This window comes from Xenopus laevis, chromosome 2L (assembly GCF_017654675.1).
Source record: "Xenopus laevis strain J_2021 chromosome 2L, Xenopus_laevis_v10.1, whole genome shotgun sequence".
In the NCBI taxonomy this organism is placed as follows: domain Eukaryota; kingdom Metazoa; phylum Chordata; class Amphibia; order Anura; family Pipidae; genus Xenopus; species Xenopus laevis.
Window position 1 is genome coordinate 94782615 of NC_054373.1, and position 25198 is coordinate 94807812.

Here is a 25198-nt window from a genome sequence, read left to right on the forward strand (position 1 = left end):
CTTTGAGCACATTTGTGGGTGTCAATACAAAGCATTGCTCACTGATACCTTTCCTGTTGGTTAATTCCCAATGCTAATAGCGTGTGAAGAATAATGTTTCTGACACCTTCACTTCTGTGCTTGATCAAATGAAATTAAATTGTTACATTTTTAAATTAACAGTTAATGGTAGCTGTTAAATCAGGCCTAGGTTTCTGCACATTCTTCGTTAGCCTCCTCTTTTGTCTCTTACTGTTTCCTCCCATATTATTAGACCTATAATCTGCAAATCTCAAATATCTTGTGTTTCCTCACCATGTTATGAAGCATATTTGTCCTACTGGAAACCTTTAGGCCCAAACCAGGCATACATTGGAGTTTTATGACCCCTAACCTGTTTAAGACTCCCATACACTTTTTTTTTTGTAATAGATAATTTTATTATAAACCAACCAAACCAAACATACTGGATACTCGTCCCACTTTGTGGAAATAGTTATAAAGCGCTGTTGTAGTGCTAAGCATTTATATAACTGTGATTTTCAGTCTATAATGTTACTTTTAATTTAATATTTGATAAATAAATCATTTTTTTCTAAATCCCTGTTGTAAGTGCAAGTCTTCCTCTCCTGTCCTGTTTCTGCCTTGTTCAGTGACAACCACAGGACTTGACAACCATATTTCGATGTTTTTTTAGTATGACATTGTTGTTATTGTCATAATACAGGACAGAAGTGGCAGAGAGCTTGGTAGGAGCACAGCAGGCCTTTGGGACACTCTCTGGCTTCATCAGATGAACCTGGAAAGAAAAACACAAGTTTCTTCTTACTGGGCATAAGACGGCATATTTTATTTTTACGAGTTTAAACATAAACACACCAAGGCAAAGTTTACAAAAATGAAAGTCTTAGAGTACGATTCAGTAGAAAGATTATTTTCACTGCATGTGAAGATACTTATTTGAATATTTTCTTTGGCAAAAGGAGTTCCAGTTTACATTGGATTCATTATTATTACTTATTTGGAGGATGGTCTTGACGAAAGCAGGCTTCCTAATATATATATATCTGTGAGCTGGTAATAGGAATAAATACCTGACCGGCTTTATAATAATACTGTATATGCAACTGTGTATGTATAGATAAATAATATCTGGCCAGGGATTCATCATTAACCGGGTAGTAGCTGGCATACCAGGACACAAATCTAGGCTCTTGTAGCAAATTCTTGGCTCATTTCAAGGCCTTGAATAAAAAATTATAATAGGGAGTGCTGTCCGACTGTAATTATCTCTAAGATCAGAAAATCCCAGCTAATCTTTAGGTCAATGTTACGCATAGCTGAGCTGGAACACCAGGGGAAGGGGGGGGGGGTCAATGCAATGGAAAGGTGGACCCATCCATCATGAGTATCTTTAGGGGTGAATGATTATTTATAGTTGTGAATACATCACTAGAGTTTTAGGAGGGTCACTGTAATTGGCATGTTTAGGGCTAACATTGACCAACAAAGAGGACAAAATTCTGACGATCTCTGCTACACAATCTGTGATACATTCTTTATATATCAATTTATACTTTATATCTATCATCTATCTGTCTATCATCTACACTATCTATGATAGATCAATTGATGATAGATAGATTGATGATAAATAAATGATAGATAGATGATAGATTAGATAGACAGACAGACAGATAGATAGATAGATAGTTGATAGATTAGCTAGATAGATGATAGATAGATAGATAGATAGATAGATAGATAATAGATAATAGATAGATCAATTGATGATAGATAGATAGATTGATGATAAATACATGATATATAGATGATAGATAGACAGACAGACAGATAGATGATAGCTGATAGATCAATTAATGATAGATTGGTGAAAATAAATGATAGATAGATAGATGATAGATAGATAGATAGATAGATAGATAGATAGATAGATAGATAGATGAAAAAAACTGTGGAAATGTTACAAATTAGAGGAGAATTTATTTTGGTTAGTAGGTCCTTCGCTAAGGTTTCCTTGTTGTTTCCCCCGCACAGTTTAGACTGGTTTCTCTACTACAGTAAATAATAGTGAATACACTGACCATGCACATACTTGCCAAGTGTCCTCACTTTGTCAGAACAGAACCTGCACGCAGACCCCAAAAGAGCAGGGTTTATACTAGAGTGCAGGTTTTTAAACCTATCTGGCCCATATTTTTCCCCCTATTGGCATTTGAGGATGCTTTATTTATTTTTGTCCTAGCATTTGCAAGGATAGCTCCCATTCTCAAAAATCAATGCAAAAAATATAGATTCAACATGTCCATTCTGTTCTAGTGACATTCACAGAAAAGAATGAGCACTACTTATAAATATGGATTCTGCTTTTCAATTCTTACCAATGACTGCAGTATGGCATGATTGGTGGCATTCATGCAGGAGTCAAGGGGAAATGAACATTCTCCTTCACAGTAAAACGCTGAGTAACCTTGCGGAGCTATCACCCAATCCTACAGATTAGAAAAAAAAACATTAACTTTTCTCTATATAACATTCCATTTCATAGACTGAATAATAGATGGATATAAATAATAGTCCAGTAGTTGGATGATAGCTATTAATACATCCATACTAGACCGAAGGAGATACATATACAGCTAACTATAGACAGACATCTTTTAGTTGAAATTATATTTACCAGCCATCCCAGGTCCCGAAAGCTGACATACAATTCATGCCTTTTACACACTTGCCGGTTGTCAGTAACATGTACATGATCTGAAATAAAAGATATTTACAGTGACCACAAAGAGGTGGCTCTATGAATATTTTGCTGTGAAAGCAAAGGCAAAATATTACTAGGCACAGAAAAGAAAAGAAATCTACCAACCAAACACACCTTTAAAAGGAAAAATGCATCATTTTATTTTGTTTTACACACTCATTTGTTACCCACTAAAATGATTATCTCTACAGGGCAGGGACCTCCTTCTTCCTGTTATTTAATAATTTGGAACTTATGTTTTATATGCCATGATACAAGCTTAACACAACTGTATATAGCTAGTTGCACACAAGAAGGGTTGTCAACTAAGGGGCCCCACCCCAGTCATACAACTAGCCAGCAGTTTACACCTAATCCTCCCCCCCCTGCACCTACAGAATTTTGTGGCTGCAATTGGGATTGGGGTAGGAGTGCCTGGCTCTGAGCAGGGATCAGGACAGGGTCAGACAGCAGAGCCCTCCAGGTTTTATCTATCTATCTATCTATCTATCTATCTATCTATCTATCTATATATAGGGGGTTTTAGTGGAAACTTTAAAAGACATTTCTGGCATGTTGTGGGTGTTTAAAGAGGGAAAGGACCATTTCTGTCTTATTAGTTCTGGGACATCCAAAAGAATAAGGGACCTAAAATTGAGCAGAAACATGCTCATTTTTAGGAAACAACGAAAACCAGTTTACATGCCCACCTCAACTCCTTATTTTTTCTTTTTCTCTTTCCCCTCTCTTTTCCCTACCTTCCTTTACCAAACTTGTTTCTATAATTACCCATTTCCTTGTTGTTAACTTCCCTCGCACCCTGTACCCTAGTTCCTGCCCCCACCTCCTCCTAAAACCCACTGACCAATACTCTGTGTTTCTGACATTACCTATTTTTAAAATGTTTGACTTATCTTTCCCTCAACCTCAACCTTTTTTTTTTTTTGTATTACTGACTCATGTCCCCGACAGCTAATCCCCAGACTATCCATACAGGGCAATCATTTTATATATCAAGGTCAATTATCAGTGTGATATCCATTCGATCCTCCCTATTTGTCATTAGAAATGTATCCACAACAATCATTACCTTTTATGTGGACAGAAGAACCCTGTTATCATTGATAGGTAATATATGTAAATCAAAGGATCCCATATTTTGAGTTAGGAGGAATGGGTGGCCATAAGGAAGCCTGTTTATTTTTAATTCATCATAATCAAATGAAGTCAATTACATACTTTTAATACCCAGAGTGCCCGCTCTCGTGAATTCCTGTAACATTCTCCATGAGACTCTTGATGAAAGACTTAAAATATCTGTCCACAGTTATGAAAACACATAGAGCTAAAGAACATAATCGGTTTTTCAGCCTATTGAAACCACAAAGCTATTGATTTATAGATTGTTTGAGTCAAAGTACTTTGTTTTTATGCCACACCTTTTTTGCTTTTTTTTAGAACCTCTACTTTATTCTGTTAATGCATCACAAATTTCCCAAATAAGCCATTATTAAACTTCTGACAGGAAGGAAATAAATACAACTGCAGCCATGCAAGATGCCAGGCATGTCAAAAATGTTATATGTTATTGATAGTACTTGCCAAGAATGCCAGGAAGTTTATTGGGGTGCGGTAAGTCATGTTTCTTCTGTTGCCTTTTCCTGAGTTGTTTAACTGCCCGTACTGATCTGATTTGATTGCGACTAACCCGGAAAAATGTGACCATGAATGGCTGTTTCGAACGTGGTGCTCGTCTTCCTAAGATACCCGCTATACCCGGATCAATACTTTGCCCTGTTGAATCAATAAAGAATAAAATCAATCATTGTATTAATATAGCTGGATGTATAATTGGTCTGGTTTGTTTGGAATGCTTTTTTATATATAACATCTAAAGGAATGAACTGTACTATATGTGTATCTACCCTACAGTATACACATTTATCGTATAGCCTGTTTTTTCATATTTTATTAACTCCATGTTTGTATCAGTCCTTATGAGTTTTGGGTTTGGGGAACCCAAGGTAAGAAGTTCCCAAATGTGCCCATGCAGTCTGTTGTTTTCATTAATGTTTGAATTCAAAAATGTCCATTAATCGAAATGGCAGCCTGTAGTTTGGGCGCTTCTCTATCTATTGACACATACAGTCAAATAATTATATAATTATTACTCTGGCTTGGGAGATAACACAAGTCTCCTTGTTAAGAGTATGATAAAGATTTCCAAATTAATTGGTGAGAACACTATGGGGCATATTTATTAAAGAGTGAAGTTAGAGTCCCCTAGAGTGAAATTCCACCACTCTCCATTAGTTTCTATGGGATTTTTAAAAGAGTATTTATCAATGGCCGAAAGTGAAAGTTCATCATTTGATAAATATGCCTTTAAAATGCTACAGAAATAAATGGAGAGTGGCGGAATTTAACTCTAGTGGACTGTGGTGATAAATATAACCCAATGACTTATGTGCACGTGCAGAAAGAGTTTGCAATATTGTCACACTGGCCATTCGCACACCCAGTTTCCAAAGTAGCACAAGACCCTGGAACATGGTTTGAGAGTTAATTCATAAAAAACATTTAGACATCCAGGCAGTTTTAGATAAGATGAATTAGTTACAGGCTTGTTTTATTAACATCAAAAAATTAAAGTGTTTTTTAAAGTAAAAAAATATATAGTGTTGCCCTGCACTGATAAAACTGCTGTATTTGCATCAGAAACACTACTATTGTTTATATAAATAAGCTGCTGTGTATCAATGGGGACAGCCATTCAAAGGAGAAAAGGCTCAGGTTACACAGCAGATAAGCTCTGTAGAACATAATGGTGTTATCCGTTATCCACTATTTAACCTGTGCCATATAGCCTCTTTTCAATTTCCTCCATTGCTACTCAGCAGCTTGTTTATATGAACTATAGTAGTGTTTCTGAAGCAAACACATCAGTTTTACCAGTGCATGGTTACTGTTCATTTAAGGCCACTAGAGAAGGACCATGTTGTGGAAATTGCCCTTAAAGGGATGGTTCACCAATAGTATGTTATAGAATGGCTAATTCTAAGCAACTTTTCAATTGGCCTTCGTTTTTCTTTTTTATAGTTTTTGAATGATTTGCCTCCTTCTGACTCTTTCCACCTTTCAAAGGGGGGTCACTGACCCATCTAAAAAACAAATGCTCTGTAAGGCTACAAATCTATTGTTGTTGTTGTCACTTTGTATTATTCATCTTTCTATTCAGTCCCTCTCCTGTTCATATTCCAGTCTCTTATTCAAATCAATGCATGGTTGCTAGGGTAATTTTGACGTTAGCAACCAGATTGCTGAAATTGCAAACTGGAGAGCTGATGAATAAAAAGCTAAATAACTCAAAAATCACAAATAATAAAAAATGAAAACCAACTGCAAATTGTCTCAGAATATCACTCTCTACATCATACCAGTTCATTTAAAGGTGAACAACCCCTATAAGTCTCAAAATATGAAGAAAACTCAAAACACAGGTTTTTTTTAGGCAAATCCGAATTTAATCAATAGCTGAATTGTCCACACATTTGAAAAGGACTGAGAATCGTGCCTTTTTGCCAATTTCCCCCAATGCGTTTGTTCGCCATACCTTGATCAGTCTCCACATAGAGACGGATTCCTAAGTTATTTTTGGATTTCAGTAACCAGTGATTACTGGCAGCTGTGACATCAAACACCAACCACCCTTCATCCCCAGCCAGTGTGCTTTGATGGTCCAATAGGGTTAACTCAGGCTCCCTAAAAAAAAAAAGAATTGTCTGAAGTTACAATAAGGTATTCAGCAGCATTATACCAAGGGCAGTAAAGGAATATATGTACCTATAGCCTCTTTCCTTCTTTATTTCATAGAGACTGATGTGAAGTGTGCGATTCAAATTACGTAAAAAGCTGCGCATCTTGAAAAGCCGGAACTCGGCTACCGTTACAGACTCTCCTGTGGGTATTTGGGTCATGTCAAACTTGAATTCTTTCCAGTAGGGCTTCTGTTGGAAGATATCTCTGTCGTGTTCAACTGGAAAAGAAATGGCAGGGTTAAATTGCACTGCAAATCTCCCGCTCACAGTCTGTTGCTTGTGGCTACAAACCCCATCTAGGTCATTTTCAGATCATCTTAATCCCTCAAATTATCCAAGAACTGGTATGGGACCTGTTATCCAGAATGCTTGGGACCTGGGTTTTTACGGATAAAGGATCTTTCAGATCTTATAACCTCAAAGGTGGCTATAGATGCACAAATAATATTGTGTAAAATTAATTTTTGTACAATATTCAGTGCGTGAATGGTGTGTGTATAGACGACCCATATCAGCAGAAGACTTGGACCGATAACGGCTCGTCGATTGGCCGGCAAATTTTGATTGGGTGCCTTTTGAATATCAGCCATTGTTAGTGCTGAATTGTCAGATACAGGTAGAATTCTATTGTCACTACAGCTCTACACGTGTGTATTGAAACAAACGATCTTTCCTGGAAATAGAATTGATTAAATAAGGATTAATTATATCTTAGATGTAATCAAATACAAGGTTCTGTTTTATTATTACAGAGACAAAGGAATTCATTTTTAAAAATGTGAATTATTTGATTAAAATGGAGTTTATGGGAGATGTCCTTCCTGTAATTCGGGCTTTCTGTATATTAGGTTTCCAGATAACGGATTCTATACCTGTATAGTTTTTTAAATTTTGTTATTCACTCAATAGGACAATAGGTAATATTATCCCGGGCCCACCAAGGCAGCTGTCTCAGGGCCCCCCTGAGCCCTGACCCTGACGCAAATTCCCGGCCGCAGCCACCGTCAGTATGTCCACCCACTCCCCCCGCGCACGCATTTGCATAACTGGTTTAGAAGCGACCGGGGCTGGAAACACAACAAGGGCAGGGATGGGTCTGGGCCAAGTCCGACCCTGTTAGAACAGCTTTTCTACCTGCTTTTCTGAACACTACTTTGATAAATTGACCCTCTAGTCCAGGGGCCCCCAACCTTTTTTACTTGTGAGCCACATTTAAATGGAAAACAGAGTTGGGGAGCAACACAAGCATGAAAAAGTACGTGATATTTTCATTACATCCATGGGGATGTCAAATAAGGGCTGTTATTGGCTATTTGGTAGCCCCTAGGGGTTGGAGTGCAACATGTTGCTCACGAGCTACTAGTTGGGGACCACTGCTCTTGTCCTTGAACAACAACAGGCTACAAAAATAACTGACTGTTGTAATTGTACTTTCAAAATTAAATCTGGACTGGACATTGTGTATCTTGTAATCTCCAGAAAACAGGGCATTCTTCGGATGTGGAAACCACATGTGGCTGTGGCCTGGCTTTGTCATCTAAACAACTGCACAGTAAAAGGGTAAATGTGATTATATTTTGCATTTCTGAGTTGTTTTTTTTCTTTTTACTCATGTGGTAGAACACTATTTATTTTCACAGTTCCTTCAAAATGTGTTTTTGAAAATGTCATCATGAATTATTTATTTTTATTGTTTTCTTCCTGGGCTCATAAATATTGTATTTCTCCTTAAGGTGCAAGAGCTGTGTCCTAATACACTCTTATGAAATAACAATAGGTCCTATACACAAAATATGCTAATTTGTGGAATCGTAACTGGAATACCCAATATTCCAAAGCGCAGAAACCATTTCCTCCCCAGAGAATAAAGTAATGAGTTTACATTTGGAAATACTTTTATGTGGTTTGCATAAAGAGAAATCTTTGCCAAATGTTGACATGTATTGAAAATGACTGTAAATACACATAGGATGTTCACTTTAGCTAGAAGATAGAACTTATTATAAAGTAACAAACACTGTAAGACAGTTGAATATTAACTCCACCAGTATTTCATATGTTCTTTGTGACAAACATTAGGGAAAGCCCCTTTTCTTCAAAAATACAAATACAGTATGGGGATTTACAAAGGGATTGCTATGGATAATCACAGCCAGGCCAAGTAGTACTGGTGCTCAAGGCAACAGCACAGCATCTCTGCCCAGCTTGGTTCAAATGTCAATCACCCCATCCACTGCTTGGTTCATATGGCCACTGTTCCCATTGTCCCCATTGACATTCTCCACTTGCACCCCCCAGTTTGCACCTGACACTCTTCTACTACTCATCTGTGCCACTTTTCTTCTTCCTACCCCTAGTTTCTTCATACAGCTTAGTAAAATATTACTGACACTTTGCATATAACAGTGTAGTTTTTGTCCTGGAAGTTAACTGTCTGGATCCTTTCTCTCTGCATGCAATTTGCTTCGGTAAACAAGGATTTGAATGGGTGATGGGTGTTGAGCAACCCCAAGCACCCCATAGAGCATAATGGCATTCTACTTAGGGATGCATCGAATCCAGGATTCGGTTCGGGATTCAGACAGGATTCGGCCTTTTTCAGCAGGATTCAGATTCGGCCGAATCCTTCTGCCAGGCCGAACCCAATCCGAACACTAATTTGCATATGCAAATTAGGGGCAGGGAGGGAAATCACGTGACTTTTTGTCAGAAAATAAGGAGGTAAAAAATGTTTTCCCCTTCCCACCCCTAATTTGCTTATGCGCATTAAGGCTCAAATTCAGTTCAGTATTCGGCCAAATCTTTCACGAAGGATTCAGAGGTTCGGCTGAATCCAAAATAATGGATTCAGTGCATCCCTACAAAGAACTATGAAGAATTGGCACAGATACAGCTTTAATTAATTTGTCAATTCAATAAGGGTCCTGCCAGTAATTTTTCTTGAGAATCGCAAAAATGTTTTACAGATTTGCTAGGTTACCTCCCTTTCAAAAATGTAATTTTTTTTTTTCTCATCAAAAACACTTATTTTTGCCAAGCAAAAGAAGCCAAATCTCTTTTGTTTTCTATGGGCTGTCAACTTGCAAGGCAGTGCATAATTCTATCTCCTTATTCATAAATTCAAACATTTAATGGTGCTACAAAAGCATTATTTAAAAGCAGTAATGAAAAATGGACACAAATTTTGCCCCCTAAACTGCAAACCACAAAACAATTATAACGTTTTTCTGGGAATAAAGTCTGAACCTCCTGGTTGCTGGATGCTCTCCTTAACCACTGGGCCAGGAGAATAGCCAGCATATTCTATTTTCTCATGTTTTCACCTTGGTTTCCAATACATGCCAGGAGCCATATTGGTCAGCCAATCAGAGCCAACTGTGCCCAATATAAACCCATCTCCCACGTCACTCCCCTGCCTCTGTGCTTGAGCACTGTGTCCAGTGCCAACTTTTGCCTTAGTCCTGCTCCACTTTTGTCCTTGTGTTTTCTGGTCCTGTTCCTATACTGAGCCTGTCCTATTTGTCCTTTCTTTACCTCTGCTCTGTCCTTCTCCTGCCTGTCCTTGATTTTTCGATAATCCATAAAAATTAGAGGTTGAAGTCTATTTCAATTGCAGAATGCTGCGAAGCAGAGTTTAATAAACTCAACATTGAGGTCTTCCATATAATAAAAAAGTAAATGAACAGTTTTCCAGAAGTTTCCAAAAATCTTTATTGATCTTTAAGGAAGTTATCCATTCATAGTTTAATGCTTAGGGGTTTATTTATACTGGCATTTTCCATTTAGTCATCAGTGCCGGTAGGATGTGTTCTACAATTCTGAACCTGCTTTTGAACACTCAGTTTGATCTCCATACATGCTCTAAATAAAGATAAGAATTTACATTTCTCACTTCTTTGTGTCTCCTGACACACTTCTTTAGAACAAAACAATTTAAGAAGCGTTGATAAGTGGAAAATGTGACCCAAAAACAGACAGATTTAAGTATAGCTAGGTCTAAAAAAAAAAAAAAGAGATTCATGAAAAATAAACAGGCTGAGGAAACTGCAGCTACACAAATAATTACACTACACATAATTCAGAATATATTACAGGCTCATTTACTTATGCACTAGCTAAAGAAGAGAGCGTTGTTCAATATTATTATTCTAAAGGCTAAATCTGGTTTTCAGATTGCGTAATATTCCATGTGGCTGATGAAAGGAGTAACCTGAGGAACACAGTACTAATCACCTTGTTAGATCCCTATTAACTAGCCAGTAGTTTGATATTACTAGAAAATGGGTCTGGTGATTTTACCCTCACTTCCCTGGGGCTATAAACATGGTCCAGCCCTTCATCTGTTCAATAAACAAAACCTGACATAGGTATGTGTTTAGTAGAATTGCTCAGGGGTCTGTTCATTGTTTTTCAATTAGTTCATAAGCTTCCTACAGGTAGGCATTGTAAGTACTGTCTTTTTGATTTTTGCTTATGATACTAAATTGTACAGAACTATAGGTTCCATGCAGAATGCTGCCACTGCAGAGTGATTTGTCTAACATGGAAAACTGGGCAGCAAGCTGGCAAATGAGGTTCAATATTGATAAATGCAGATTTTTGAGGTTTTTACAAAAGTTGAAACTGCAGGCAGTGTCAAAACATTTTAGGTAATGCATTAAATTGAGGGCTAAAAACATATTAAGAGACACATAAAACAAAGCTGTTGTTTTCCTTTTCTGAAACCCTTCCTCATGGCATGGCATTACTCTGAACTAGGCACAAATGAGCATTGTCAAAATGAATGTTACTTTAATCATACATTCTGGCAAAAGGAATATATCATCCCTGCCACAACTTATTTGCATTCATTTATTAATCACCTAAAGCATGAGCCTTGTCAGCCATTTAACCCTAAAGAGACAATAAAAATAGAATAAGGATCCAACAACCCCCTTGGACATCCTTATTCTATTTTTATTGGTTGGTTAACATTATACTTATATAACCCTTCTAGATGTTTCTATAATTACTCTACTCTAATGCAGCAGTGAGCAACAAAGTGTAATTAGTGGGGATATAATTTCATTAGAAAGACACAATCGCTGATTATTTACAAGAGTTTGTATTTACAACAACGGAATCAGAATTGTAAGTCTGTGCTACAAGTGATGCCACAGCCTAAGATGTTTTGCCAAACAACGCTCGTTGAATAAATGAATAAAAGACATATTCATAAGTACACAGTGGCCATACACATAAATCTGAAACCGTTTATTGTAATATCACCACAAGAAAAAAACATCTCCTTGCACATATGCAATCATTTAAAAATTACAAGTCTTGTTATTGGAAGAGCCAAGCCATCTTCAAAACAGAATAATACTGAAATAGTCTCTAATTTTTTTACCCGGGGCAAATAAGGAACCATATTCTTGTCATGCGAGCACTACTTATAATACTTTAGCAAGTAGGGAATCTAGTTCTTTAAAAGTCATGTATATTTGGTGGTTATGTATATATGATGTAGGACACATCATAGCCTTACATGGTTTGTGCTCCAGGCATTTAACTATAGGTCTATAACTATAAGCTTACAATTAAGTACCCAGTGCAACAAACACGTACATCTGTTATGTGTCCTACATTTGCTTGAAATAAAGTTTTCTATTCTTTAACTATACCTCTTCATGGGATCTGAGAGCTTACAGTCTGAATATGAGGTGTAGACAATGCAGGGGCCAAATAATCTCAGTAGTGATACCTTTAAAGCTTACACAAGGCAAGCAGTCGCAGCAGGCAGACTATCATGTGGGGGGCCACACAAGGGGGCAAATTTTGCTAGGGTGACGTCATTTCATTACTTTGCTGATTTACTAACAGTCGCTGGTGTAAATTCACTTGCGAAGTGGACCTACTCTAGCGCTACTTCACCCCCTTACGCCAGACGAAGTTGCACTATGGCGAAGGGACGTAACTACGCTAATTCACTAACTTGTGCATTTTACTGAACGTTACCTCTTGCGCCAGACTTGCCTTCACCACCTCAGACCAGGCAAAGTGTTATAGAGTAGATAGGGATTGCTTCAAAAAAAGTTGAAATTTAAAATTTTTCCAAGTCCCAAAAAACGCTGGTGTCTTTAACTTTTTTAAGGGTGATAATCTGAAAAAGATCGTAATTTTTTTGGGGGGAACCCTCCTACATATCCTAACATATGGCACCTAAACTATACAGTGGGCACATGTATAGGGCAATATAACAACTCTATTTTATTTTTACTTTATTTTACTTTTATTTTATGAAGCTTTCCCAGGCTTGTGTAGTGTAATGTATTTGCTGCTACATATACGTCCATTGTATGCAAATTAGGCATCGCTAGCGTAACTTCGCTTTGCTTGACGAATTAACGCTAGCCAACTTCGCTACCACTCGCCTCCCTGAGTGCAACTTTAGTGAATTAGCGGTACCCTGGCGAAACTTCGCCTGGCAAAGTGCAGCGAAGCCAACGCTGGCACAACTTCGAAGGTAAGTAAATTTGCCCCAAGGTGGGGTCTGTGATCAACCCGTGGGCCCACCAATTGGACAGCACTGTTCTATGCTATGACGCATTCATTTTTAGAGTTTAACTCTTTAACTCTTAACTCCATTTTGCTGGAGCCTCAAACCTACTAGAACAAATTGTCTCAATTTTCAGAGAGTCCCAAATGCCAATCATCCTCTTGACCTCTTTCAGTCAGCTTTCTTCAAAGGTCACTCCACTGAAAATACCTCAAAGTGGACCTGTAACCCAGACATAAAAAACCGTATAGTAAAAATCATTTTCAAATCAAACATGAAATTCAAATTCTTTTTTTATTAAAGATCCAGACCTGTTGTAAACTCATTAAAAAATCCCTGCTGTCAATCATACAATATATTGCCTGCTCCTCCTCTCTACCCCAATCCCCCAACCTCCATTTAATATCCAGCTTCTCAAGCTGTCACTTTAGTCACCCCCACCCTTCTCAGCTCTCATTAGATTTCTATGCAAGATAAGCTCTTTCTCAGAAACAAAAAATTACTTTCTATTCTGATAAAACATTTATGCAGGCCCATATCTTCTCCAGGATAGAATACTGCAACCTATTATTAGCTGGCCTCTCAAATCTCATCTCCACACACTTAAGGCCATCCTTACTGCCATTCTTCTCATCATCTCACCTGCTTCTTTTCTTACCTTCACTACTAAAGCCTCTCCCTCTCTCCGGGCTCCCAGTAAAGTCATGAGTAAAGTACAAAATCATATCCAGTCTTTCAAAACCCTGCATTCCTCTGCTCCACTCTAGATATCTGGCCTTATGTCTCCACTCCAGCACAGTCGTTATGCTTGGCTCAGGATAATATGTTGTCCTGTCTGCACACAACAAGATGAATCATGTATTAAACCATCCTCCCTGACTGCCCCAAGGCCCCGCACTAATACCATCTCAGACCTTCTTAAAGGGGTTGTTCACCTTCAAACAACTAGTTGTTTTCAGATAGATCACCAGAAATAACAACTTTTTCCAATTACTTTCTATTTTCTATGTTTTACCGTTTTTCTAATATTGAAGTCTAAAGATTCTTTTTTCACCTTAAAATGATGGGTAGGGGGGGTCGCCGACCCTGTAAACTGTTTTAAATGGATACATTTAGTTGATACATTTCTTATCTTTGTCTCTACTGATCAGAATCCCTGGGTTTCGTTAAATGCAGCTGTTGGAATTGATACAATATTTGCTAATACTCCACAGATGCTGCTGGGAAATGTATCAACTAAATATTGCAAAATTGTAACAGTTTAGAGTCTGCACCTGAATTACTGAGCTTTCAGACTCAAATATCAGCGACAGGAACATTACATTTTAAAATGTAATGTTTAGGAAAAACAGTAAAAAATAAATAATGGAAAGTAATTAAAAATTCTTTATTTCTGGGGAACAATCTGAAAACGACAGAACTGAATAAAGTGTTTGGAAGGTGAACAACCCCTTTAAAGGAACAGGAACACCAAAAAATCAAAGTGTTTTAAAGTAATGAAAATATAATGCAGTGTTGTCCAGCACTGGTAAAACTGGTGTGTTTGCTTTTAGAAACACTACTATTGTTTATATAAACAAGCTGCTGTGTAGCCATGGGGGCAGCCATTCAAGCTGCAAAAAGGAGAAAAGGCACAGGATACACAGCAGATAACAGATAATCTCTGTAGTAGACAATGGGATTCTTTCGAACTTATCTGTTATCTGTTATCCTGTGCTTGGATGGTTGCCCCCATGGCTACACAGCAGCTTGTTTATATAGCAAACACACCAGTTTTACCAGTGCATCGCAACATTATATTATATTATCATTCATTTAAAACACTTTAATTTTTTGGTGTTGCTGTCCCTTTAAGAATCTAGAGAAGAAGCATTTGAATAGTCATTGTCAACAACAACACACTCCTGACTCATGACCTTGTCTATCTTCTCCTCATAGATTGTAAGCTCTTCATATCAGAAACCTCATTTGAACTAAGCAATAAACACTTTTCGCCAGCGTTGCCACCTGCAGGGATATCGCCAATTCACCAACAGGTGCCAATGCGAATGGGACCGTCACTATCGTACATTCGCACTCTATCGCAAGGCAACTTTTCGCTCTGGTGAACGATCGTTACTCCGCAAATTCACTAAAGTGTGGATTTCACTGAACGTTACCTCTTTCGTGTAGTGTAGTGTAGACCAGGCAAAGTGCTAAAAAGAAGCTCGATCTTCCTCAATCTTCTGTCACTTACATCGTATCCTGTGCGCCGAAAATGCATTATAGTTCTAAAAACGCTGGCGACTTCTCCTTTTTTTAAGCGGGATTGGCTGCTAAAATTTCTTACTTAGACTTTTTTTTGGGTAAAAACATTAATTTTATAGTGGCCTCATGTGTAGGGCATTATATTAACTCTCTTGTCTTTATTTGTAATAAAAAGTGGTAACTTCAAGCATTTGCACAAACATTTATAATAAAGACGTCCATACAACTTTAAATTTCCCGCCCTATGCAAATTTACCTAAGTGCAAGATCACTAACGAATTTTTGTTAGGCATAAATGAACTCTAGCGCATCTTCGCTGTGAAGTGCTTGCACAGAAACTTCGCATTTTAGCGAATTAGATTATTCGTAGTGCATTTGCACCTGGCAAAGTGGTTCGAAGGGTGTGAAGCTGACGCTGGCGAAAATTCGCCCCTTAGTGAATCTGCCCCCTAGAATTTACATATGTCTTCTCACTGTTTACTTTATCATTGAACCCCTGTTTGTGTAGCATTGCGTACATTTGTAGTGTTACATACATAAAGCACAATACAAAACATTCAGGCCTTCCCAGAACTGCAAGCCTCGCAGCCTTGCTGAAATCTACTGTAAGGTCTTAGGAGCCAGGGCTCTAAAGGTACAGAATATTTTTTATCACTTAACCCAATTACATGGGTTTCAAATGTGTGCAAGTTACTAAATACTCTTTCACACAGAAGCAATGTGCACTATGCATAGTTTTCCTTGAACATATCATTACAGTGATGTGAAATGTCATTAATTGTAGGCCATAAAGACAGTGAAAGATCTTGAAGTTCCAAACCAGTACTGAGTGACAATCACCTGTACATTTGGCTGTACAGAATTTGGTCATTGACAGTAAATTAACTGCTTGCTTGCCATAAACCTTTCCATAGCCCCTCAACCTTTCCAGATTACTGGGACCAAAATGGAGTTAAAGGTAGCTAGCCTCACCCCATCAGCTTTTTTCTTGCTTAAGGATTGTGATTGATAATAATTTACATAGGAGCCTTTTAGTTACTGTAATAAGAGTGTTACCCTCTATATAGACACATGATATGGTGGAAAGAAACGTTGACATTTATAGATTAATTCAAGCCCAAATGAATGCACCAAGTTTAAACATTTGATTGCCAATTCCCTAGCCACATTCCTAACCATGGAGCTGTCAGTGGAGCAGATGTTAGATGTGACAGCTACATTTTAGAAAAGCACACACAATGATAATTTCATTCCATTGTTGTACAGTCTGTCTTATTATAAAAGCAAATAGTCATATTTAACTGGCACTTTAACTGTATGTTTTACATTATTTCTACTATTTGCTTTATTGTCAACTTCTGTGGTCAAAAATTGCAGTGACACATTCCAGTACAAGTGATAAACAGCATAATCCGCTCATTGTGTTTAAGGTATACAGTATGTCGAATGCTTGTAATGGCAGTTGGCATTGAACGGTGATGAATAAGTCATGACACGGCAGCTGTAAACTTATGTCAGTAAAATAAACCATATAATGGGGGTAAAATGTATTGGAACACAGTGCAGTTGCCTCTTAGAATAAACTGTATGTCTAATCATTCCTTTATGTGTGATAATGCCTCTTTATATGATTTATTTAATGCCTCTTTCATAATGATCTGGAAGCAATTTTTTTTGTCATGTCAAATGCATTGGTGTTAATGTTACTTGTGAGACATTTCAATTTTTTCTACTAAATATGCTTTTTTAAGGAGTAGTTCTGTGCCGATATGAACTTTATACAGTATATGTTTGTGTGTGCATATCAGTTTTTATTTACATATTTTCATTTAAATAATGTTAATTTCTTAATTGTACTTGCTAATAAAACCATTATCTGTCTTTCCTTAGCTATTCTCTGCAATGCTGGGCCTGACCACCTATAGCATTGAAAAAAATGTAGCAGCAGTCATTATAGGAAATAAACGTCTTGACTAGGAGAGTGGATTATTGCTACATTGTTGTACAGGTGGAACACATAGCAGGAGAGGGGGACTCCAGCAGAATTCATCACTTTGAATTGCAAAGGTTCCCCTCCACAATCTGTACCATAACACTGGTGAAAGTGATTGCTTGATATGCGCTCAGAAGTGTGATCTATGTTGAGTGCAATAAGTTTTAAAACCTTTTTAAAAATAAAGGCAAATGACACTATGGGCGCTGTCCCTGCTTTTTAATGTCTTTACAGAAAAAGAAATACCCTGGAGTTGACACTGACATGCTGTTTTGAAATCAGGAACCTTGTAAATTGCCAATCCCACCAGAGAGTGGAGAAGCCACAGGCTGAGTTTTATTGTTTGAAGAAAACACTGTTGCACCTTGCTTTAATTGACTCTATCTTTTGAAGAACACACTATAAGCACCTTGTTATATTTAATTATAATTTTATTTTGGAGACAGCACGTTGTAGAAATCATTATTGCACTTTAGAACACTTAAGAAAAAATTGTACCTAGACTTTCTATGGTTCAAGACACACACAGATTTGTGTTGCAACACCCTGGTGACTGCACCATATATTAACAATATTGCGCTAGGTTCTGTTTTTTGTTTTTTTTCCATTGCCTGTGACACTGATCTCTAACTTTATCTTGATTTCTTTACTATGCGTAACTGCAATAGTATAATTTGGTACCTGTGTTAATCTAACAACCCTTATACATGGAAACTGCAAAAGAAAGACTTCTATTCATGAATTTATCGCATCATTAGTGAGGGTGCAAATTAGGGCAGAGGTAAAAGGGAACCTCACTGAGAATTTCCTCTGCGTCATTGTCATGCTCAAAGGCGTTAAAACCTTATTACAGAAATTGACATTTTAGTAATTCACTAATCCACTTACTGTGTTAACATAAATTATGGGGAACTTGTTGGAGTCATGCAGTCAACTGACACAATCAATAAGTGGGGGGGGATTTATGTGACATGACACTGGAAGCACTGCCTTCTGAAAGGGCACAAACTTATAAAGTCATATGAAAAAGTTTGGGAACCTCTCTCAGCCTGCATAATAATTTATTCCACTGTAAAACAAAAAAGATAACAGTGGTATGTCTTTCATTTCCCAGGAACATCTGAATACTGGGGTTTTTTCTGAACAAGGATTTTCACTGAACTAGTATTCAGTTTTATGAAATGAAATGAAATGTGAAAAACTGCCTGTGCAAAAATGTGGGTACCCTTGTAATTTTGCTAATTTGAATGCATGTAACTGCTCAATACTGATTACTGGCAACACAAAATTGGTTGGATGAGCTTTATAGGCAGGTGTGTCCAATCATGAGAAAAGGTATTTAAAGGGATACTGTCATGGGAAAAAAAGATTTTTTCAAAATGAATCAGTTAATAGTGCTGCTTCAGCAGAATTCTGCACTGAAATCCATTTCTCAAAAGAGCAAACAGCTTTTTTTATATTCAATTTTGAAATCTGACATGGGGCTAGACATTTTGTCAATTTCCCAGCTGCCCCTGGTCATGTGACTTGTGCCTGCACTTTAGGAGAGAAATGCTTTTTGGCAGGCTGCTGTTTTTCATTCTCAATGTATCTGAATGTGTCTCAGTGGGACATCGGTTTTTTCTATTGAGTGTTGTTCTTAGATCTACCAGGCAGCTGTTATCTTGTGTTAGAGACCTGTTATCTGGTTACCTTCCCATTGTGCTCTTGTTAGGCTGCTGGGGGGAAAAAGGGAGGGGTGATATCACTCCAACTTGCAGTACAGCAGTAAAGAGTGATTGAAGTTTATCAGAGCACAAGTCACAAGTCACATGACCAGGGGCAGCTGGGAAATTGACAAAATGTCTAGCCCCATGTCAGATTTCAAAATTGAATATAAAAAAATCTGTTTGCTCTTTTGAGAAATGGATTTCAGTGCAGAATTCTGCTGGAGCAGCACTATTAACTGATTCATTTTGAAAAAAATGTTTTTTCCCATGACAGTATCCCTTTAAGGTGGCCAATGGAAAGTTGTGCTTCTGTTTGACTCTCCTCTGAAGAGTGACAACATGGGATCCTCAAAGCAACTCCCAAAAGATCAGAAAACAAAGATTGTTCAGTATCATGGTTTAGGGGAAGGCTACATAAAGCTATCTCAGAGGTTTAAACTGTCAGTTTCAACTGTAAGGAATGGAATCAGGAAATGGAAGGCCACAGGCACAGTTGCTGTAGAACCCAGGTCTGGAAGGGCCAAGAAAAATACAGTAGCAGCATATGTGGAGGATTGTGAGAATGGTTACAGACAACCCAAAAAATCACCTCCAAAGACCTGCAAGAACATCTTGCTGCAAGACATCTTGTTGTATCTGTACATCGTTCTACAATTCAGCGCAAATAACATCTCTATAGCAGGGCGATGAGAAAGAAGCCCTTTCTGCACTCACGCCACAAACAGAGTCGGTTGTTTCTGCACCAATGCCACAAATAGAGTCGCTTGTTGTATGCAAATGCTCATTTAGACAAGCCACAGTCCTTTTGGAACAAAGTGCTTTGGACTGATAAGGTTCCATCATGCTGTGGGCTGTGTGGCTAGTTTGGGGACTGGGGCCCTTGTTAAAGTCGAGGGTCGGATGAATTCAACCCAATATCAACAAATTCTTCAGGATAATGTTCAAGCATCAGTCACAAAGTTGAAGTTATGCAGGGGTTGGCTATTCCAACAAGAGAATGACCTTAAACACACTTTGAAATCTACAAAGGCATTTATGCAGAGGGAGAAGTACAATATTCTGGAATGGCCGTGACAGTCCCCCGACTTGAATAACATCGAAAATCTATGGGATGATTTGAAGGAGGCTGTCCATGCTCAGCAGCCATCACATTTAACTGAACTGGAGAGATTTTGTATGGAGGAATGGTCAAAAATCCTGCCATCCAGTCTAGAGGATGTTACATTTGCAGAAGGAGGCTCAACTAAGTATTGATGATATATCTCTGTTGGGGTGCCCAATTTATGCACTTGTCTAATTTTGTTATGATGCATATTGCATATTTTTTTATGTCACTGCTGAAATACTACTGTTTCCATAAGGCATGTGATATATTCGAAGGAATTTGCTACTTTGAAAGCTCAGCCAATGATAAAAAAAATTCCAAAGAATTAAGAGGGGTTCCCAAACATTTTCATATGACTGTATATCAGGGTGCTCTAACTGAAAACAGTGTTGCAAAAAAATAATGCAACGAGGATTAATATTTGGAATGCAGGTATTATGGAAGGACAGTGTGGGGCATATAACTGCTAGGTTACCCATAAGTAGAGCAGAAGGTTGGTAGGGAAATGCACCACCATCTGTGAGTGACATATACATAGTAAGTTAGGTTGAAAAAAGACACACGTCCATCAAGTTCAACCTTTTTATTATTTTTTTAAATCTGCCTAACTGCCAGTTGATCCAGAGGAAGACAAAAAAAAAACCCATCTGAAGCCTCACCAATTTGCCTCAGAGGGGGCAAAAAATCTTTCCTGACTCCAAAATGGCAATCGGACTAGTCCCTGGATCAACTTGTACTATGAGCTATCTCCCATAACCCTTTATTCCCTCACTTGCTAAAAAGCCATCCAACCCCTTCTTAAAGCTATCTAATGTATCAGCCAGTACAACTGATTTAAGGAGAGAATTCCACATCTTCACAGCTCTCACTGTAAAAAAACCCTTCCGAATATTTAGGCGGAACCTCTTTTCTTCTAATCGGAATGGGTGACCTTGTGTCAGCTGGAAAGACCTACTGGTAAATAAAGCATTAAAGAGATTAGTAGAAAATGTAACATTAACAACCACCCTCTGTACCCAATCCTGTAGCCAGTTTCTTATCCATGTGCAAATGACTTCATTAAGCCCAGCAGACCTTAGTTTAGAAAGCAGTCGTTTGTGGGGCACAGTATCAAATGCTTTGGCAAAATCCAAATAGATCACATCTACTGCCCTCCCCCCCCCACTGTCCAGCATCTTACTTACCTCATCATAAAAAGCAATCAAATTTGTCTGACATGACCTTTCCTTCATAAAGCCATGCTGAATGCTGTCCATAATGCCATTCACTAGGACAAAATTTTGAATGTGATCCCTTAACAAGCCTTCAAATAATTTGCCCACCACAGATGTCAAGCATACTGGCCTATAATTGCCAGGCTGAGATCGTAATCCCTTTTTAAATATTGGAATAACATCAGCTTTTCTCCAATCCTTAGGCACCATACCAGATGAAAGTGAATCTGAGAAAATCAGAAATAGGGGCAGGTCTAAAACTGAACTAAACTCTCTTAGAACCCAGCGGTGTATGCCATCAGGCCCTGGAGCCTTGTTTACATTAATTTTTATTAAAGCTTTATGAATCATATCCTGAGTCAGCCACTGACTAGATTGAGCTGAGCCATTAGTGCAGCTATAAAGTGAGCCTGTGAACTCAGACTCCTCTATTGTATACACTGAAGAAAAGAACTGATTTAATACATTTGCCTTTTCTGTATCTGTTACAACCATACTGGCACCATTATTTAATGGAGCAACACTCTCAACCTGCATCTTTTTACTATTAATATATTTAAAAAAACGTTTTAGGGTTAGTTTTCACCTCCATCACAATTAACTCTTCATTTCCTTTCTTTGCCTTCCGGATTGCTGATTTACAACATTTATTACAGTGTTTATATTCATTAAATGCAGATTTGTAGTTTTTAAATGCCTTTCTCTTCTTTCCTATTAACTTCTTTACTTCTGTATTAAGCCACATAGGATGATTCTTAGAGCTTCTACATTTACTCCTTAAGGGAATAAATTGAGAACAGTAATGATTATTGCTTATTGCTCCAATCAATACTCTGTAGGGCAGCCCTCAAGGCACTAAAATTAGCTTTTCCAAAATTCATAGTTTTTGTTGCCCCAGTATATATTTGTTTTTTGCACCAGACATTAAATGATATAACATTATGGTCACTATTACCCAGGGGTTCAAGTCACTCGTATTCCATTCTGTTTTCAATTTATGAGACTTGTGTCCAGAATAGAGATATCACTGGTAAATAAAAGCCACAGTGACCATTCACAAACAGACCATTGATCACAATCAACGTCACACCTTGCTGTTAGTTTGTTGTCTATTAGGGCACACATACAATCGTCATGGTCACATTTAATAATGGCTTAAATAATGTTCTCTGATGAAAACAGTAAAAAAAAAAAGATGGCGTTTGCATTGTTTTGAAATGTACTAAACAACCACAGCTTCTTAAGCCTAATGTTAATTAGAGGGTAGGAATGTTTTATTTCTGTTGTCCATTCTAATTTGTTATCTACTATTAGCTTTGAATGCATTTAAGTACCCCTCAATGCTGGGGTGTAACTATAGAGGAAAAAGTCTCTGTTAATGCAGGGGGGAATAGAGTTCCCAATGTGAGGCTTGCTGATGATTAACTTCAAAACATGTTTATGAAAAATATATTTTTCAGGGGCTCCTTCTAGTTTCACCACTGCCTAGATGCAAAGTGCCTGCTTGCATTTTCACTGAAACGCTGGCCACTTCATAGTGTAAGCTGACTGTGTACGCTTCCTTCTCTATAAATGACGCATCAACTATAATTACCAGTTTAAGCTGCCTTTGTGCGGAGAATTTAGACACTAAATTAAAAGGAGCTCTGGAGTGATGAACCACATCACAAATAAAGAGTCCAAAAATACATGGAAAAAATGCATCGTACATTGTGCCAGAAAACACAGACCATAAATATCACTGATTTATTTAGATTAACAAGTGGTGTTTGTGCTGATCCAAAGACAAGCTGCAAGTGCACCAAGCAAAGAATTGTTTTGTTTTTTTTATTAGTGGATTTCTTGTTGCTGAAATTTAAAGTAATGTTTATTTTTTTTCCAGCAGCACATAAAGGTAATTTCCAAAGTGGGAGAAAGAAATTGTTATAACGTTATATTACCATCTTAACAGGACAAATCTTTAAACTTGATTAGTCCTACACTAATACAATTTATAGCAAACTGCACATGCATTTCACACCAAGAGGAGGAGTCATCTATTTTTACCCTTTAATAAATATGCCCTGTAGGCTGTTGGCCATAGGAAGAGACACTAAACATATGACTGCAAGGTACCAAGTATACCTCCCATCTGTCCCGTTTTTCGCGGAAAGTCCCAATTTTGACAGCTCAGCCCGCAGTCTCGGTTTCTTACTGAAATATCCTGAGTTTCTCTTTGACCTCCTGAACTGAACAGCCAGCAAAAAATACAATGTTTCTGAAACTTAACTAAATAAGAGGCAGAAAGCCCAGAATACTCAGCGCCTGCAATTAAATACAACTGTAACAATTTAAGATAAGCAAATAAACAATTGTAACTATTTGAGATAAGCAGGTCTCTTGGGAGAACTGAGATTTGCAGCACAATTCACCTTTATTAGCAAAATGTCATAAAGAAACCCCCAGAAATGTGTTAAGACTTTCCATAACCTGCCAAATTTTGTAAAATGTACATGGTATCTATGGGGTGTGGCCACAAAATGGGCATGATCAAACAATTTCACCTTGCGATACGCGGCAGAACTTTTTGTCCCTCTTTCCGGTTTTCAAATGTTGGGAGCAAAAACTAGCAGTATTTATACTCATTCATCACTTGCTTTCTTGCAGTTAAAATTTTAATAAATATTTATCTTTTGCAACAATATATATATATATATATATATATATATATATATATATATATATATATATATATATATATATATATATAGTTATATATCTTCAGTATCCGCACTCCAATCAAGCAATCTCAGGGGTGCACGGCCAATTCTCAATCATATAATCAAAATCTGGAATAAAGCATTCCTGGGCCAGCACTTCCCTTTGTAAAACAAGTGTCTTTTTATTATTTCATTTCACACATCACAGTGCTCCAACGTTTTGGTCCCTCTTGGGAAAGGTCCCAAGAGGGACCAAAACGTTGGAGCACTGTGATGTGTGAAATGAAATAATAAAAAGACACTTGTTTTACAAAGGGAAGTGCTGGCCCAGGAATGCTTTATTCCAGATTTTGATTATATATATATATATATAATATATATATATATATATATATATATATATATATATATATATATATATATATATATATATATATATATATATATATATATATATATATATATATATATATATATACAATATACAGTGCATTGCAAAAATATTTAGCCCTGTGACAAATTCTCTCATTTTACCTTAAAGGAGAACTAAACCCCCTGCGATGTTAAGTCTCCACTGGCCCCCCTCCCTGCCTCCCCCCCTGCACAGTCTTAAACCAGAATTCTGTCCCCTCTTGAAATAGTGACTGCACATGCAGAGCAAGCGCAGCGGAGCTCATGGGCGACATCTTCTTCTCTTCGGTAATCTTTGTGTCTTCTGCGCATGTGCCATTACGCCGCTCACTTCACGAAGATTACCGAAGAGAACAAGATGGCACCCGTGAGCTCTGCTGCACTCACTCTGCATGTGCAGTCACTATTTCAAGACGGGTCAGAATTCTGGGATAAGACTGTGCAGAGTGGAGACAGGGAGGGGGGCCAGTGGGGACTTAACATTGTGGGGGGGTTTAGTTCTCAAAAATTAGTTTAATACAGATCCTGCACTGAAATTGTATTCTCTGCAACCATTGCTGAGCCAAGCCAGATGGTCACCCTAGGCAACCCGGCTACCCCAGTGAGCACAATGACAATCTGAATTGACTAGTGGGCAGTGGGGGGCTTGTAGACAGATTAGGTACTCAAACAGAAGAGGTATGTGTCTAGCGCCCCTTCCCACTGTAGCGCCATAGGC

At 37.8% G+C, this 25198-nt stretch overlaps 1 protein-coding gene across 1 annotated transcript in view; it reads right to left on the reverse strand.

The window, feature by feature from the left end:
• Positions 1 to 394: 394 nt before the first annotated feature.
• LOC108707514 (bone morphogenetic protein 8B) overlaps positions 395 to 25198 on the reverse strand; it is a 32855-nt gene continuing 8051 nt past the window's right edge. Inside the window, exons 2-7 of the mRNA XM_041582212.1 lie at positions 6590 to 6782; positions 6360 to 6508; positions 4349 to 4540; positions 2681 to 2760; positions 2382 to 2492; positions 395 to 778 (exon numbers count right to left, since the gene is read on the reverse strand). Coding sequence (XP_041438146.1) covers positions 629 to 778; positions 2382 to 2492; positions 2681 to 2760; positions 4349 to 4540; positions 6360 to 6508; positions 6590 to 6782 — 875 coding nt within the window. The 3' untranslated portion in view covers positions 395 to 628. The remainder of the gene's footprint in view (positions 779 to 2381; positions 2493 to 2680; positions 2761 to 4348; positions 4541 to 6359; positions 6509 to 6589; positions 6783 to 25198) is intronic.